At 42.6% G+C, this 14,402-nt stretch overlaps 1 protein-coding gene and 1 pseudogene across 4 annotated transcripts in view; both read right to left on the bottom strand.

Annotated features, from left to right (window-relative positions):
* Positions 1–5,516: 5,516 nt before the first annotated feature.
* Positions 5,517–6,235, bottom strand: LOC122223565 (annotated as a pseudogene).
* A 2,805-nt stretch (positions 6,236–9,040) lies between these two features.
* DIP2B (disco interacting protein 2 homolog B) overlaps positions 9,041–14,402 on the bottom strand; it is a 226,174-nt gene continuing 220,812 nt past the window's right edge. For all 4 annotated transcript variants that reach the window (XM_042946513.1, XM_042946516.1, XM_042946514.1 and 1 more), the window contains one exon: positions 9,041–13,411. In XM_042946513.1, coding sequence (XP_042802447.1) covers positions 13,159–13,411 — 253 coding nt within the window. In that variant the 3' untranslated portion in view covers positions 9,041–13,158. The remainder of the gene's footprint in view (positions 13,412–14,402) is intronic.

Genomic DNA, 14,402 nt, shown 5'->3' with positions numbered 1-14,402 from the left:
TACTATTTCAGATAAATCAGCCCTGAAACTGTTTGCTGCTTCATGTTAACTGTGCTTGAACTGAACATCTAGAACTAGTCTATGAGCCCTGAGAGTGGTGGACAACTATCCCTCTTACTTTTTATGGAAACTTCTCACAGTCAAATCTATCTTACCAATAATGGGCACCTGACCCAAGCTGGCCATCAGAGTCTCCCCTGTGGAACTTGTCTTTGGCCAAAAATTAATCTTTCTCTAGGTAAATGGACCTAACGCTTGGGAGCTCTGTAATGAGCCTCTTCCATCTGTGAACAATGCAGAGCTAAGAGAGCGAACCAGTGGCTTTCTAGGCCCCAGTTCTAGAACTTGCCTGAGATACAGCTGCCTGCTCCAGCCCTTAGGTTCCACAAGCCATCCTTTGTCCTTGAAATGAATAGCACTTTTCTACTTAAGCTAGTTTACTCTGGTTGCTGTTCTTTCTAGAGTCCTATCTAATACACCTGGGTGCAAGAGAAAGAATTTCCTTGTGACTTCGTCCCCTTCTCTGCACCCCATCACCTTACTCCACGCTGTCATCACTTCTTGCATTATGTATTGTGATGGCCTCCTAGCTGGTGCCACTAGTAAAAGCTTATAACGGCTAAGAATTGGTTATTGTTGTGTAGTTGGATTGTATAAGCAAACTATTTACCTTCAAGATTATTACTAACCAGTTGCAGCAAGTCAGCTTGGAACTGAAGTTCAGCTTATTGGAGGAACCTTCTTTATGTCGGTCACAGCAGCCTGCGTCATGAGCCTTTGTAAGCCCCTTGGTAGTGTCACCGAGTGGTGCTATGAGTCATATCTTAACCCCCCCTCAGAAAAATGTGTTCACTTGCAAACAAATCCCTGGCCCTTCTAGGATGGAAGAAGCCTAGTGTTATCAACTCCTGAAGAAATAGTGTCCTATTATTTCAGTATTGGTTCGTGTCAATGTTTAGTTGAAGATTCAGAGACAGCAGTAGCTAAATAGGCCTTGGTAAGTGGGAGTCCATACCACTGGGCCCCAATATAGTCTCTACCTCTGCCACTGTGGCTACTCCATACATGTGCCCATTGTGCCGATTCTGACATGCTCAATGGCTGGCTGACATCAACCGGCCAGGTCACGTGTTTATTTGGACGTTCAGTGTCTTGCCCACGGTGGATGCTTTTTAGTGGGCGTTGACATGTGATGCAGAGACCTGTACCCCAGACCTTATTGTATCCAGTCTTCCAGTCTTTTTCCTTTCGAGACACTGACCAACTGGCCAGGCCATTTGCCACTGCCCATGAGTCCATTTATATTCTTACATAGTACACAGAATGGGTGATCATTTTAAAATCTGCCCATTAGATACATTTCCCTTGCAACAGAATGGCCATCACCCACCCATAGATCAAATTTGTACTCTTCCCCTAGGCTCCATTACAGCCATAGGTAGGTGCAACTGTAGTGTGAAACGTGGGTTTCTGGGGCGCCTGCTCCTGCAGATTGCTTGTGTCCTCTGATCCTGCTTAGGCTTGATGTCACGTGTGACATTTCCTTCTTATGATGGATTGGTGCTGGGCCCATCTGACTTTATGACTTGCTGTGTCTGACAGAATCCAGTCAGTGATGGACAGTTCCAGACGCGTGGTCACCTGGTGTCCCCTGGGCAAGTTTTCCGTCTCTTACCATGGCCCAGTAGCACACTCCGCTACAACTGGCGTGTTCTTGCTCCAGAGTTTCCACTGGATCTCGCCATCAACTACGTACCATTTCTTTTTCCACGACTGTCGCCTTCACCTCCATTGGTCTGCCGTATCATCAGCTCCAAAGCTATATACTTAAAGCTGTCACCTGATGTATTGTGCACAGCAGTATTACCAGGGATGGCATGCATGTCTCCACCACCTGAAGAGGCCTAGCCAGGGCCGTGTTTCCTTCTTTGAGAAAGGGCACGTAAGATCCATTCATTTGGTGCTGCTGCTGCTGCTGCTGCTGTTGTTGTTAAGTAAGCTACGCCCAACATGGGACTTGAACTCATGCCCCCGAGATCAAGAAGTGCGTGCTCTATTGACTGAGCCAGCCAGGTGCCTCAGTAATTTGTTTCTATGTCAGGAGATACGTCAGCGTGCCCCTGATTGCTAGACCTCTGACTCTTCATAGTTTAATTTCCCATCCTCGGGATCTCCTGCAGTTTACCAAGACCTTCAGTGTACTAATTACATCTTGTTCCATCATGTAACATAACCCTGGGATAAAACTATACATGTATATTCTTATCCCTTCTACATGAATGTGAACTCCTTCTGATTCCCCTTTCTAAAAACTTTTAAAACACCAAGGGGCGCCTGGATGGTTCAGTCGGTTGGGCGTCCGACTTCAACTCAGCTCATGATCTCACGGTTTGTGAGTTCGAGCCCCGAGTCGGGCTCTGTGTTGACAGCTCGGAGCCTGGAGCCTGCTTCCCATTCTGTGTCTCCCTCTCTCTCTGCCCCTCCCCTGCTCATGCTCTGTCTCTCTCTTATCTTTCAATAATGAACAAACGTTAAAAAGTTTTTTTTAACTTTTAAAACACCGAGATATAATTGCCATGTAAAATTATATTAGTTTCAGATGTACAACATCATGATTTGATATGTATGTATTGCAAAACAATCACCACAGTAAGTCACAATAGTTAGCATCCATCTTCACGCATACAATTTTTTTCCTAGTGAGGAGAATGGACTGGAATGGAAAAGGACATATTTGTCAGTCAATGGCTACGTACTGTGTACCTGAGACCGTATTAATCTGATCTAGCAAAGGTATCAGACTGGGTACAACGGCTACAGCTGAGGCTACTATTTGGTTAAGCTTGCCCTGGTAAACTGCCATCCTCCAGGAATCTGTAGAACCAGACTGGTATACACCAGACCAGGGACCATTACCTCTGAATCCTGACACACTTACAGGTGGCACTCATCTCCCCACTCCCCCCTGAGATGCAACATTAATATCGTTATTGATTTATTATTTGGCTGGGTCAGGCCCAGAGGCTTCTCCGTTTCTGGACTTATGATTCGATTCCATTGATTGATAGGTCTATCCTTTGGCCGGTACCCTAGCTTCGTAGTAGGTTTTGAGATATGGAAGTGTGAGTACTCCAACTTTGCTCTTTTTCAAAATTGTTTTGACTTTTCTGAATCCCTTGCACTTCCATATGAATTTTAGGATCAGCGTATCCCCTTCTGCAAAATAGGCATCTGGGGTTTGGATAGAGATTGTGTTGAATCTCTGGATCAATCTGCGGAGAATTGCCATCCTAACAATTTAAAAATTTCCAATCCGTGAACATGGGGATGACTTTCCCTTTTAGATCTTCTCTAGTTTCTTTCAATGATTTTGTAGTTTTCAGTATGCAAGTTGGTACTTTCATTAAGTTATGTATTTTATTCCTTTTGATGTTATGTTAAATAGAATTGATTTTAAAGTTTTTTAATTTTTTACAGTTGATTTACTTACTTTGAGAGACACAGCACGAGTGGGGGAGGGACACAGAGAGAGGGAGAGACAGAGAATCCCAAGCAGGCTCCACACTGTTAGCACAGAGCCCAACGTGGGGCTCAAACTCACTTACCGTGAGATCATGACCCAAGCCAAAATCAAGAACCCAATGTTTAACCAACTGAGCCACCTGGGCACCCCAAATAGAATTGATTTGTATTTATCTATCTATCTATTTATTTGTTTGTTTATTTATTTATTTATGGTTTATTTATTTAGTTTGAGAAAGACAGAGACAGTGCGAGCAGGGGAGGGGCAGAGAGAGGGGGAAAGATGGAGAATCCCAAGCAGGCTCCAGGCCCTGAGCTGTTAGCACAGAGTCCGACAGGGGGCTTGAACTCACAAAAACGCTAGATCATGACCTGAGACAAAACCAAGAATCCGATGCTTAACCAACTGAGCCAACTGGGTGCCCCAAATAGAATTGGTATGTATGTATGTAAAGTTTATTTAGTTTGAGAGAGGCAGAGATAGTGTGAGCAGAGGAGGGGCAGAGAGAGAGGGAGACACAGAATGTGAAGCAGGCTCCAGGCTCTGAGCCGTCAGCACAGAGCCTGATTCGGGGCTTGAACTCACAAAACTGGGAGGTCATGTCCTGGGCCAAAACCAAGATGCCAACACTTAACTGACTGAGCCCCTAGAATTGATTTTTAAATTTCTTTTTTAGAATGTTCATTACTAGTAAATGGAAATTAAATAGGTATTTTTTTTATTGATCTCGAATTCTGCAACCTTGCTGAACTCATTTTACAATTTGTACGTGTGTAGGATTTTTTAATGTACAAGTCATTTCATTTGTGACTAAAGATAGCTTTAATTCTTCCTATCCAGTCTGTATGTCCTTTTTTTTTTTTTTTTTAGTTTCTGTTTCTCTGCTAGATTCCTTATGTAGGAATTCCTTACCCATTCATTGTGTATACATTTTCCTTTTTTTTTTTTTCCTCAAGATTTTATTTTTAAGTAATCTCTACACCCAGCCTGGGGCTCAAACTTGCAACCCTGAGGTCAAGAGTTGCACGCACTACCCACTGAGCCTGCCAGGTGACCCTACGTTTCCCTTTAAGTCTCGATATATATGTAACAGCTGATTTAAGCCTTTTGACTGCTAATTGTGACACCTTTTGACTGCTGATTACGGTTGGTATCTATTGACTGATTTTCTTAAGTATAGGGCATCCTTTTCTGTTTATTCACCTTTCTAGTAGTTTTATTACTGGAATGAATTATATTGCTTTACAGAGTGATTTTTATTTCAGAAGGCAGTTAATTTAAGAGGACTTAATTTCCAATCTTTTTCCTCTGTCATGGACAACAGCCGAAATTCCTGCCTCTTTCCATTTCTAGCTGCTTTTTTGTTTTCCTCCCCCCGCACCCTCCCCCCCCACCCCCCCGCCGGAACTCTGGATTTTTCTCCATATAATTTAGTTTAGTCAGCCAAAGATTTTGACACATCTTATATGCAGATTTGAGGACTCCTACCTTCTGGGGCTCTCTCCTTTCACAGATTTCCCACCTAACTACTCTGACTTCCCTGACAACATGGAACTCTATCCTTTTACACCTTAAGCCAGTAGGCAGTGGCTATCAGTCAAGTTCCTTGGAATTATGGCAATGTCCTCAGACAGAAAAATCACAAACACACAAATGTCACCTATTGCATTTCATCTTTCAGAAGTAGTTACTCTCCCATTTCTGTCTCCTTGTGGTCATTTCCCAGTGCCACTAAATTGGAGTGGTGTATTACACAGCGACCGAAACAGATTTTATTTATAATTTTAATCTTTTCATGGGTGAGACTGATTTATTTGAAAACTGCCTTAATCTGGTTTTGGTATCAAGAGGAGTCGGGATGGCTTTTTCTATGTGAAACAGGGATTCTCTGCCTTGTGAATTTGTTAAAATTCAGATTTTCTTATTCTTGAATGAATTTTCTATAGTTTATAGAAAATTATCCATTTCTTTTTTTTTTTTTTTCCAAAAGCACTATTTTTTTTTTATTTATACAGAGTCCTAACCACTTCAGTGGCGGGGGGAGTGGGAGAGGTTCCTTTTTCAATCCAGGGGCCTGCATAATGTTGGTCTGTTGTTACCAAACACACAGGCAAGTGGCGTCCTGGATTTGGTAAACTAACTACATACAATGTTTAGTCTCTCTCTGCTAGAGCAACAAGGTGAGTATCAATCTCTGCTTCTGTAAGAATCCTGAATTTAGGATTTTCAACTGTCACCACTCCGACTTCTATTTCTGAAGGTTTGAAATCAATTGATAGAACAGTAGACAGGCGTGTAATTGTAGTTTCCGCTGTGTTCAAATGTCCAATCAAATTTCTTGTTGACTCTTTTTTCAAGGAAGCTGGTTGGTTCAGTTTGTTTAACTCCTGCTGCAGTGGCTTTAAACCCACAGTAGTAACCCGCAGGATCACACTTGTACACCTGAGGGTCTAGTTCTTCATCTATACCAATTAAAATCATACAACAACCAAGAGGCCTCATTTCAGCATTCTGTGTGTAGACCTGAGAAATAGCGGCAATTCTTCGGCACAGCGCGTCCACAGGCATCTCATAGCCATACTTGTACTTCCAATTAGCTGCCTCGTAGCGTGCCCTCTGTACCTGGGATCTGCTGTCCGCTGTCATTCCTGTCATCCCACAGCCAGGGTTTTCAGTGATCTTGAAGAAGTGAGTCGCTGTGCTAGAATCCAATAATTTGTCAGGTACTTTCTTCTGTGTGGCAATTACTGCCCAGTCTTTCCCTCTGACAGCTACTGATGTAAGGCCACCCTGGTTAATAGCCTTAAAAGCATATTCTACTTGGTAGAGCCGGCCCTCGGGTGAAAAAATGGTAATGTGGCGATCAAACCCAGCGCTGGAACCACGGGATATGTTGGCGCACCCGCCATTTCAAGCACTGTCTCTGAGCCCCCCAAAAATGAGCCATTTCATTTAAAATTCAAGTTTACGGCGAAATTATAATAATCCCTTAAGATTAAAAAAAAATACCAGAGTTGTAGTTATATTTTTTGTTTCCTACTAGTTGTGTGTGTGTGTGCGAATATTATCGACATTTTATTAGGTTAAGAAATCAAATTCTTGAACCCTATTTCCCTTGTTTTCTATTTATTAATTTGTTTTCCTCCTTATTTCCTTCCATCTTAGAGGGTCTTTTCCTTTGTTTAGTTGAATACAACTTAGTGTTTGTTTCTTAATAAATGGAGTTAATATAAATTTCCCTTAGATCTGCTTCTTAGGAATTCCCATTATTTGCAGATTCCATGTTGTGTTGTCAGCTGTGTCATACTTATTCATAGAAATGATCTCAGAAAGGAGTGTTCACCTTCATAGGTTGAGAACGGAGATTCAGAGAAGTGAATGAGGTCATTAGACCTCTATCAACTTCCTACTATCAGAATCTTGCCTTTACCCTTGTAGGGGGGTGGGAAATGCTTCCTCCCCTCAAAGGCTAATCCTTCTACCCATACTCTGAATCCCTGCCCCTCCTGCTTCCTCAATGGCCTTGCTTTGTCTTATCCCTCATTGCAGTATTTGGAACTTTTCCCTTCCTACTGACTCTTTTCCCCTGATGCAGGAATATTTTATTTCCTCCATCTTTAAAAAAAAAAATTTTTTTTTAAACATTTATTGATTTTTGAGACAGAGCATGAACGGGGGAGGGGCAGAGAGAGAGGGAGACACAGAGTCGGAAGCAGGCTCCAGGCTCTGAAACATCAGCCCAGAGCCCGACGCGGTGCTCGAACTCACGGACCACGAGATCGTGACCCAAGCTGAAGTCGGACGCTCAACCGACTGAGCCACCCAGGCGCCTCTCCTCCATCTTTTTTAAAACAGCCTCCCATGATTCCTACACACCTCTTTGAACTACTGTTCCCTCTTTCCTTCCTGTGGGCAGAAACTTCTGGGAAGAGTAGCCTTCGTTCAGTCACACTTCTCTCCTCTCCTGAACCAGTTTTCTGGCTTCCGCCCCCCATGGCGGCAAGTGAAACTGCGAAGACCAAGGTCACCGGTGACTGCTCCGTTGCCAGATAGAGCACATGCTATTCAATTCAGGTTTTACTCAGCCTCGTTGTAGCTTTTGGCACTGCTGACCACTCCCTCTTTAAAACTCTTCCCTACGACTTCTTTGCCCGTGTTCTTTCTTGGTTTTGCTACCTCTCCGGAGACTGGCTCTCCCTTCTTCCTCCGCCCGTCTTCGTAGTTGTTGTTTCCCATAGCTCCGTTACCGACCCTTTTCTCCCTCCACATGATCTTCCTTGGCAATACCATCCACTTCCCCGGCTTCAACTACCAGTTTTAAACGGATGTCTCCCAAATATCTAGTTCATGGTCACAGCTCTCCTGAGGCAGAGACCTCATGTTCAGCTGCCTTTTGGACCTCTCCGCTTGCATGTGCCACAGCACCCTCAAACGAATATGAACAAGATGGAGCACCGTCTTTTTCCCGACATCTATTCCTTCCCTTTTGTTCCCTACCTTGGTAAATGGCCCCACATCTACCTGACTCCCCAAGTCGGAAACCCAGGAGTTGTTTCGGATTCCTCCTTCCTTACCTGAAATACCCAGCAGTTGAAATCTTACCGTCTCCCAAGTTTGCATGTGTTGCCTCTTGTCTCCGTCCCATCACCGCCTTCGTTGAAGTCCTCTGGCTTGATAACCGCAGTTCCCGCAAAGGCCTCCTGACTGGTCTCCCCGCCTTGGGTCTTACCTGGCTTTCCCTACGCACATGAATCCATTTTCTACATGACCACCCACCAGCATAATTTTCTAGGTTGCAAATCTGAGCATGTCATCCCCTTGCTATCAATCCCTCACTGGCGCTCTTTAACTCCCTGGATAAAAGCCCAAAGTTCCTAGCATGATACCCAAGGCCCTTGGTGATCTAGCCTTGGATCAAGCCCCCATGGATAACGATCTGCAACTTTTCCCCCTTCAAACCCTCCATCCTAATAACGAATTGTAGCTCCCAGAGAATGCAACTCTGCCTTTCTGCTTTGTTGTCTTTATCTGGCTGTCTCATCCTTCAAAACTCAGTTCAGGGGTTACCTCCGTCAGCATGTATATTCCTCATTATTCTCCCTCATCATTGGGTTGGGTGCCTGTCCTACCTGTTCCCACGGTCCACCTCTACTCATAACCCTTACTATATTGTACCGTTTTCCTGTATCCCCTCCAAAGCAGGGACTTAATTTTCTCTAACTTCAGTTCTTATTGCAGTGCCTTCGGCCTAATGGGTAGGCATTCAATAAATGTATGTTAGGTGAAAGAATGTTCCCAGCTGCCTAAATAGCTTGGATAATCGTTCAAGGACCAGTTTTAGTGTTGGAGAACAAGCACAATTTGATGGGCTCCTATCACGTTTCTTGAAACCAAGAAATGAAGAGCAAATGACTTATTGCTTTAGTAAAGGCTGAAATCCAGCCCAATCACACATGAGGAAAAAAAAAAAATACAATTTATGATCCATAGTTTAAAACTAACCAAATGCCACATGGGTAGGAGGAAAACTCAACTTTAATTTTTCCTGAAAAAGGCTTCTTAGTTTTCAAAATGACTCTCTTTTGTTCCTTGACCTGTCTTCCAGTAACAGCAGTGATTTGCAATAACTTTGGATCTCTGTGTTCATTTTCCTTAGACCGCTCCAGCTCTCTGTAGGTTTTGCTATCTGAAGTTAAATTGAAGATGTATCAATTCCAATTTATCCATCCTCCCAATGTGTGAAGCACTAAACACAATCAGGCATCAATATTTATTAACACAAGACAAAGGAAACACATTCAATGAGTTAATAGAACACTGTCCAGCCAGATGTTAAATTTAAAAATGTATATCTAGTCTAATTTCAAATAAATAAAAAAACTTTATACATAATTACACAGTACTATAGTTTGAATTTGACACTGGTAAATACCTTGACAGAAAGTAAACAAAACATCATTTAGGACTAAAAAATTATTCTCATATCTTTACACTCTCTTCCTGTGGACAAATAACATGGCCCATCTACATATACCTAAACCGGAAATGTTATTATGAATGATAAAGAAAAGGCCTATTGTGTATCTGGAGTAGTGCAGCTTCTTGCTCCAAATACTCTTGCTTTTACATCAGAGCAGACAACGAAAACAACAACACTAAGGCATAGGTCATGTTGGAGTTTGAGGGTGAGGTGGTAACTCCTCATTGCTTTAGTCTAAAAGATTGCTGCGTATTCAAGGAAAGTAATTTATTTGGCCAAGATATTGAGCACCATGCCTGGGGCAGAGACCTTAACAAAAAACCTAAGGCCTCAGGCCCTTTGTTGATTCAACAAAAGCATTAAGCAAGCACTGCTCAGGGACTAAAGAAAGGAGAAACACTCGGATTACCAACAGACAGGCAATGGTCCCTAAACAGCCCGAGGCAGCACAACTTCAGGAGGAAAGGACTTGGTGGTTGTGGCGGTCTGGACCGGGGCCCTTTGTGAGGCAGGAAGTAAATAAAGGCTGTGGATTCACACTGATGCCCGCTGGCATGCCGGTCATTCCCAGGGTCTCACTGATACAGGAGATGACATTTGTGCAGCTCTAAGAATCCCTTGGGCTTAGGAATTTTCCTGAGGCAGCCCCTTCCTGATCTACCTCAATTACTTCTGCTGAGAGGCAGAAAGAGGTTCAAAGGCTTTAAGATGAATGGATTTCTCTTAACTGGAATGGGGCCTTGCTATTAATCTAGTTTTCTTTTTCACAGGCGTAAAAACCCAGACAGAATGTGTTCCAGAGTTTTGGCTAGGCTGTTTCTATCAATAATGGCCTTTTGGGTCTGTCCTAAGACCTTCTACCACAAAGGTTCTACTTAACGTGGAAAGAGCACAAGCATTGCGTCTTCAAGAGGGAGTTTTCTTATTCAAGTCTGTAACAGACCAGGCATTAAATCTGCAGATGACCCCCCAAACACCTCTAGCTAATGACTGGACTCTCTTCCCCTTCCAGAGGACACTTCACCACAGTTACTAATGAAGTTCCCAAAGACACAGCTCAGCTTTCTTTCTTCCACTAGCATATTCTGGCTTTGAGGGATAGGCAAAAGATCAATCGAGCAGCCACAAGGCAGAGAGCAAAAACTAGAGATAAAGCAGAGGTCTGAGGAACTACAAATCCAGATAATCAGATCCAAAGTAACTGGGAGTTGACCATACTCTGAGAGGAATGGAGTATCTTATTTGAAAGAATGAGTACAGATCACTTCGGTCCAATATCATAGCCACTGGCCGCATGTGGCTACCGAAAACTGGAAGTATGGGTAGTCCGAATTGAAACGTGCTTAATACACACTGGATTTCAAAGGCTTAATAGGAAACAAAGAAAATAAAATATCTCACTTTTCATACTGATTCCACATGGAGATTATACTATTTTTGATATACCGGGTTACAAAAATATATTAAAATCAATTTCGCTGGTTTCTTTTTTTAAAACGTGATTACTAGAACATTTAAAATGACAGATGTGGCTCCCGTTATAATTCTAGCAGACACCCACAGTTGTATAGTGACAATTTTCACAGCAACCCAAAGGATAATACTCTGCCTATTTTTCTCTTAGAACTTGTGGATTATGGAGATAGAACTCTTTAATCTTCAGAAATCCCCTGCTTTGTTTAGTGAATTACTGAAAACTACTTTAGGTGAAAATTACTTTCCAAATAAGCAAGCTGTTTCCACAAACCGAACCGTAGCTAGTCACTGGGCTTTCTTGTCCCAGCGTAAGTGCTTTTTTTTGTACATCTTAGAACCTCTTCCGTCATGTGTAAACTAATTTCATCCAAAATGTCAAAAAAGAGATCTGGAACTGGAACATGCCTTGGGGTCTGCCCTCAGTGGAGAAAGAACTGGGAGGAAAAGAGGCTTGTGTAAAAGGGAGGCAAGAAAGTGGCTTTGAGCCACGAGACTGAGGGCAGCCCCTGGGAGTGCCACCATGGTGAAGGGTCTGGGCTTTGCATTATAAACCTTATTTTCAGGGTAATTACAAGTCTTAAAAATTGTTTAAAAACATATTTAGTTTACATGATGTTACAGTGGGGTAAATAATATGTATTATTAAAATAGTCTAAATAAATATTTACACAATAGACCAGAGTGGGTCAAAGAGAACCATTCTGATTTAACAAGTTAACTCTGTTCACTTGGAGCTTCTTTTTTTTTTTTTTAAATTCTTAAAAATATTTCTGTAAGAAAAAAATAATAAAATTCAACTATATTCAAATACATGAATTATCAGACCAAAGAAAGGAAACCGAGCCAGAGGCCAAATTCAGTCCCATGCTCAGTCCACTTGGCCCGGGCACCAAAGTTATTTCAAAAGAGTTTCTTGCACACATCAGACTTCCCCTATTTCAGCGTAAGCCTAGCTATTTTGGCAACCCGAATCAGTCAGTTTTGAGATACGGAGTTATGTCGCCTTTGCGGTTTCACGTGACTGTCGATCCCAGTGCCTTCCCAGCCTGTCATTCTTGTTCCTAAAATCCCTGCCCTCATGAACTGGAAGAACAGAGGACGCTTTTCAGTTTTCAGAAAAGAGAAGCTATATGTATAAACTGTAGACGCAGTTGACAATGGGCCTGGAAAAAGAGGAAATCCTAAATTCTTACCTGTCACTCGAAATTTGAAACACAGTTTCAACACTGGGGGCCACAGTGAGTTATTGTGGTTCCTTAGCATAGGGTGGGATCTAATGAAGCTTAGCCTTTTCATTAACATTTTGATTTTTAAACTGAGATTTTTAGCTTGTAGGAACAGGTTGAGTTCTTAAAAGCTTAAGCCGATTCTGGGAATGCAAGCTTTGAAAACAAACAGAGGCAGCTTTAGTTTATAAAACACATCAGCCAACAGAGACATAGTACAATGTGCAGCAAAACCTGTGATTGATTTGCACTTTTTAGTTACCTATTCAATTACACTGCATTAAGAGAACACTGAGATGCTCTCCAAGGAGAAATGTTTCTACTTTAGTTGTTAGGACTATACAAGCCAATGTGTCAGTTTTTTAGCTGAATTGTGTGTGTCTTCTTATTTACATGTTTAAAACACTGGTCAAAATGTTTTCCTGTCAAGAATTATATATATAGAGTAACTCTCATATTCAGTGGGTTATATCTGATTTGCTTATGGGTCAGCGGAAAGTAAGCCGAGTATCCGTGTTAACAAAACCTGCAGAATGTCCAGCGACGGTAAATCAGCAGAATACAGTACAGAGCGGGGAGCTGTGGAACTCCGACTACCCCCTTCGTGTGAATTCATTGAACTCCCTTACAAAATTCTAAAACAGCATTAGATAAAAATACAAGTATTTACAACAGATGAAAAAAATGCAACATGCATGTAATTGCTTTAGTAACGTGCTGCTCACGCTATGTCAAAGCTCATGACTAATGGGCTGTTAACATTTTTTTCATTTGCTACCACACAACTGCCCTTGCCTGTGTGTCCTGTGACTGCGGAATCCCACAGGATGAGATGAAGGGTATAATGTAACCATCTCAGCTTATTTCACATCATTTGAAAGCTTGCTCCTAGTCGCCGGTCTTGGGTCCTTGTGGTTTTTCAGGACGGCCCCCTGCAAGCCCCACAAGGCGGGTTACATGTTATAAGCCACGTAGATGGGGTCTAACTGGTCAGCCAGGAAGCTGTCCCGGAGGTGCATCCTCTGCTTCTCTCCTCTGGAGTTGATGGGGATAACACCTGGGTCCACCACAACCACAACGCCAACGATGAGGTAATGCTCTTCCAGGACCACATTTGTCACTAAAGGAACCAGATCTAGGGCTTCCTGTTCAGAGCCACACAGTTCTACGACCACCACGAGCAAGTTGGTCCACGTGAACACGGCACTGAAATTCCAACGACATTCAGTTAACCTGTCAGTCCGTTTACCAGTCATCTTTTATAGTACCTGCCCAAAACCTGTCCCCATTTCCCTGAGGACTGCCTTCTCTCTTGGATCCAACCAGAAGGCTGGCAGCCATGTCTGTAATATATGGCCTTGCCCCTGTGATCACAGTAGATCAGCTGAGCCACCCACAATCTCTTGGGGGTTTGGAAATGAGATTGGAAGTTGGTCAGCTGGTCACGTGAACTGGCCACATGTGAAAGGTCTGTGGTAGCCAGGTGTCCAAAGAAGCATAGGGAACGGCTCTTCAGGGGGCAGAGAAAGAATGGAGTGGATGCCCACATGGCTCTAGAAAGTGAGAGGACAGTGATTCCTGATGGCCTTCCCTTCCTTTGTTTCTACCTTTCTTGAGACCCAGAGAGACTTTGAGGAACCTCTGAGGTAGCTAGGTATTCTTTCCATTAACTCTCTCTTTTGCTTAAGTTTTTGTCTTTTTGTTTTCTTTTTGCAGAGTTTCTGTTATTTACAACAGAAGAGTTTTGACTAAGATAATATTCTTAGGGCCAACAGGAAGGGAGTGGACCTGTCCTTATCTGAGCTTAAAGTGCCCCATACAGTGTCTCTTCCATCATGCCATAAAAGTGCCATAAGGTAGAAAGTTGCCTTACATTGAGTGGGACTACTGGGTTAGGCTTGTGATATGCAGTGTTAAATGGCTTTAAAAAACAGATTCCATCATTAAAAAAAGGTACACAGCCTTTGGTTTCATTAAAAGTCAAAGGTCTAAAATTAGAGGTTAATCATGGCACCTCACTTCTCTGTATTATTCTTATAACTCACGGGCATTGTTCAGGTCTGAGGACAGACTCTGAGCAAAGTGAATGAAAATACTGACAAAGAAACATCTAGAAAGCATGAGCAACCATGAAAAGAACTGTGGCAATTTAGCATAGGTAAAAAACAAAAAACAAAAAAACAACCAAGGAAGGACA

The sequence above is a fragment of the Panthera leo genome, chromosome B4 (genome assembly GCF_018350215.1).
Source record: "Panthera leo isolate Ple1 chromosome B4, P.leo_Ple1_pat1.1, whole genome shotgun sequence".
Taxonomy (NCBI): domain Eukaryota; kingdom Metazoa; phylum Chordata; class Mammalia; order Carnivora; family Felidae; genus Panthera; species Panthera leo.
Note: the sequence above shows the minus strand (reverse complement) of the source record. Positions and strands in the feature narration are given on the sequence as shown.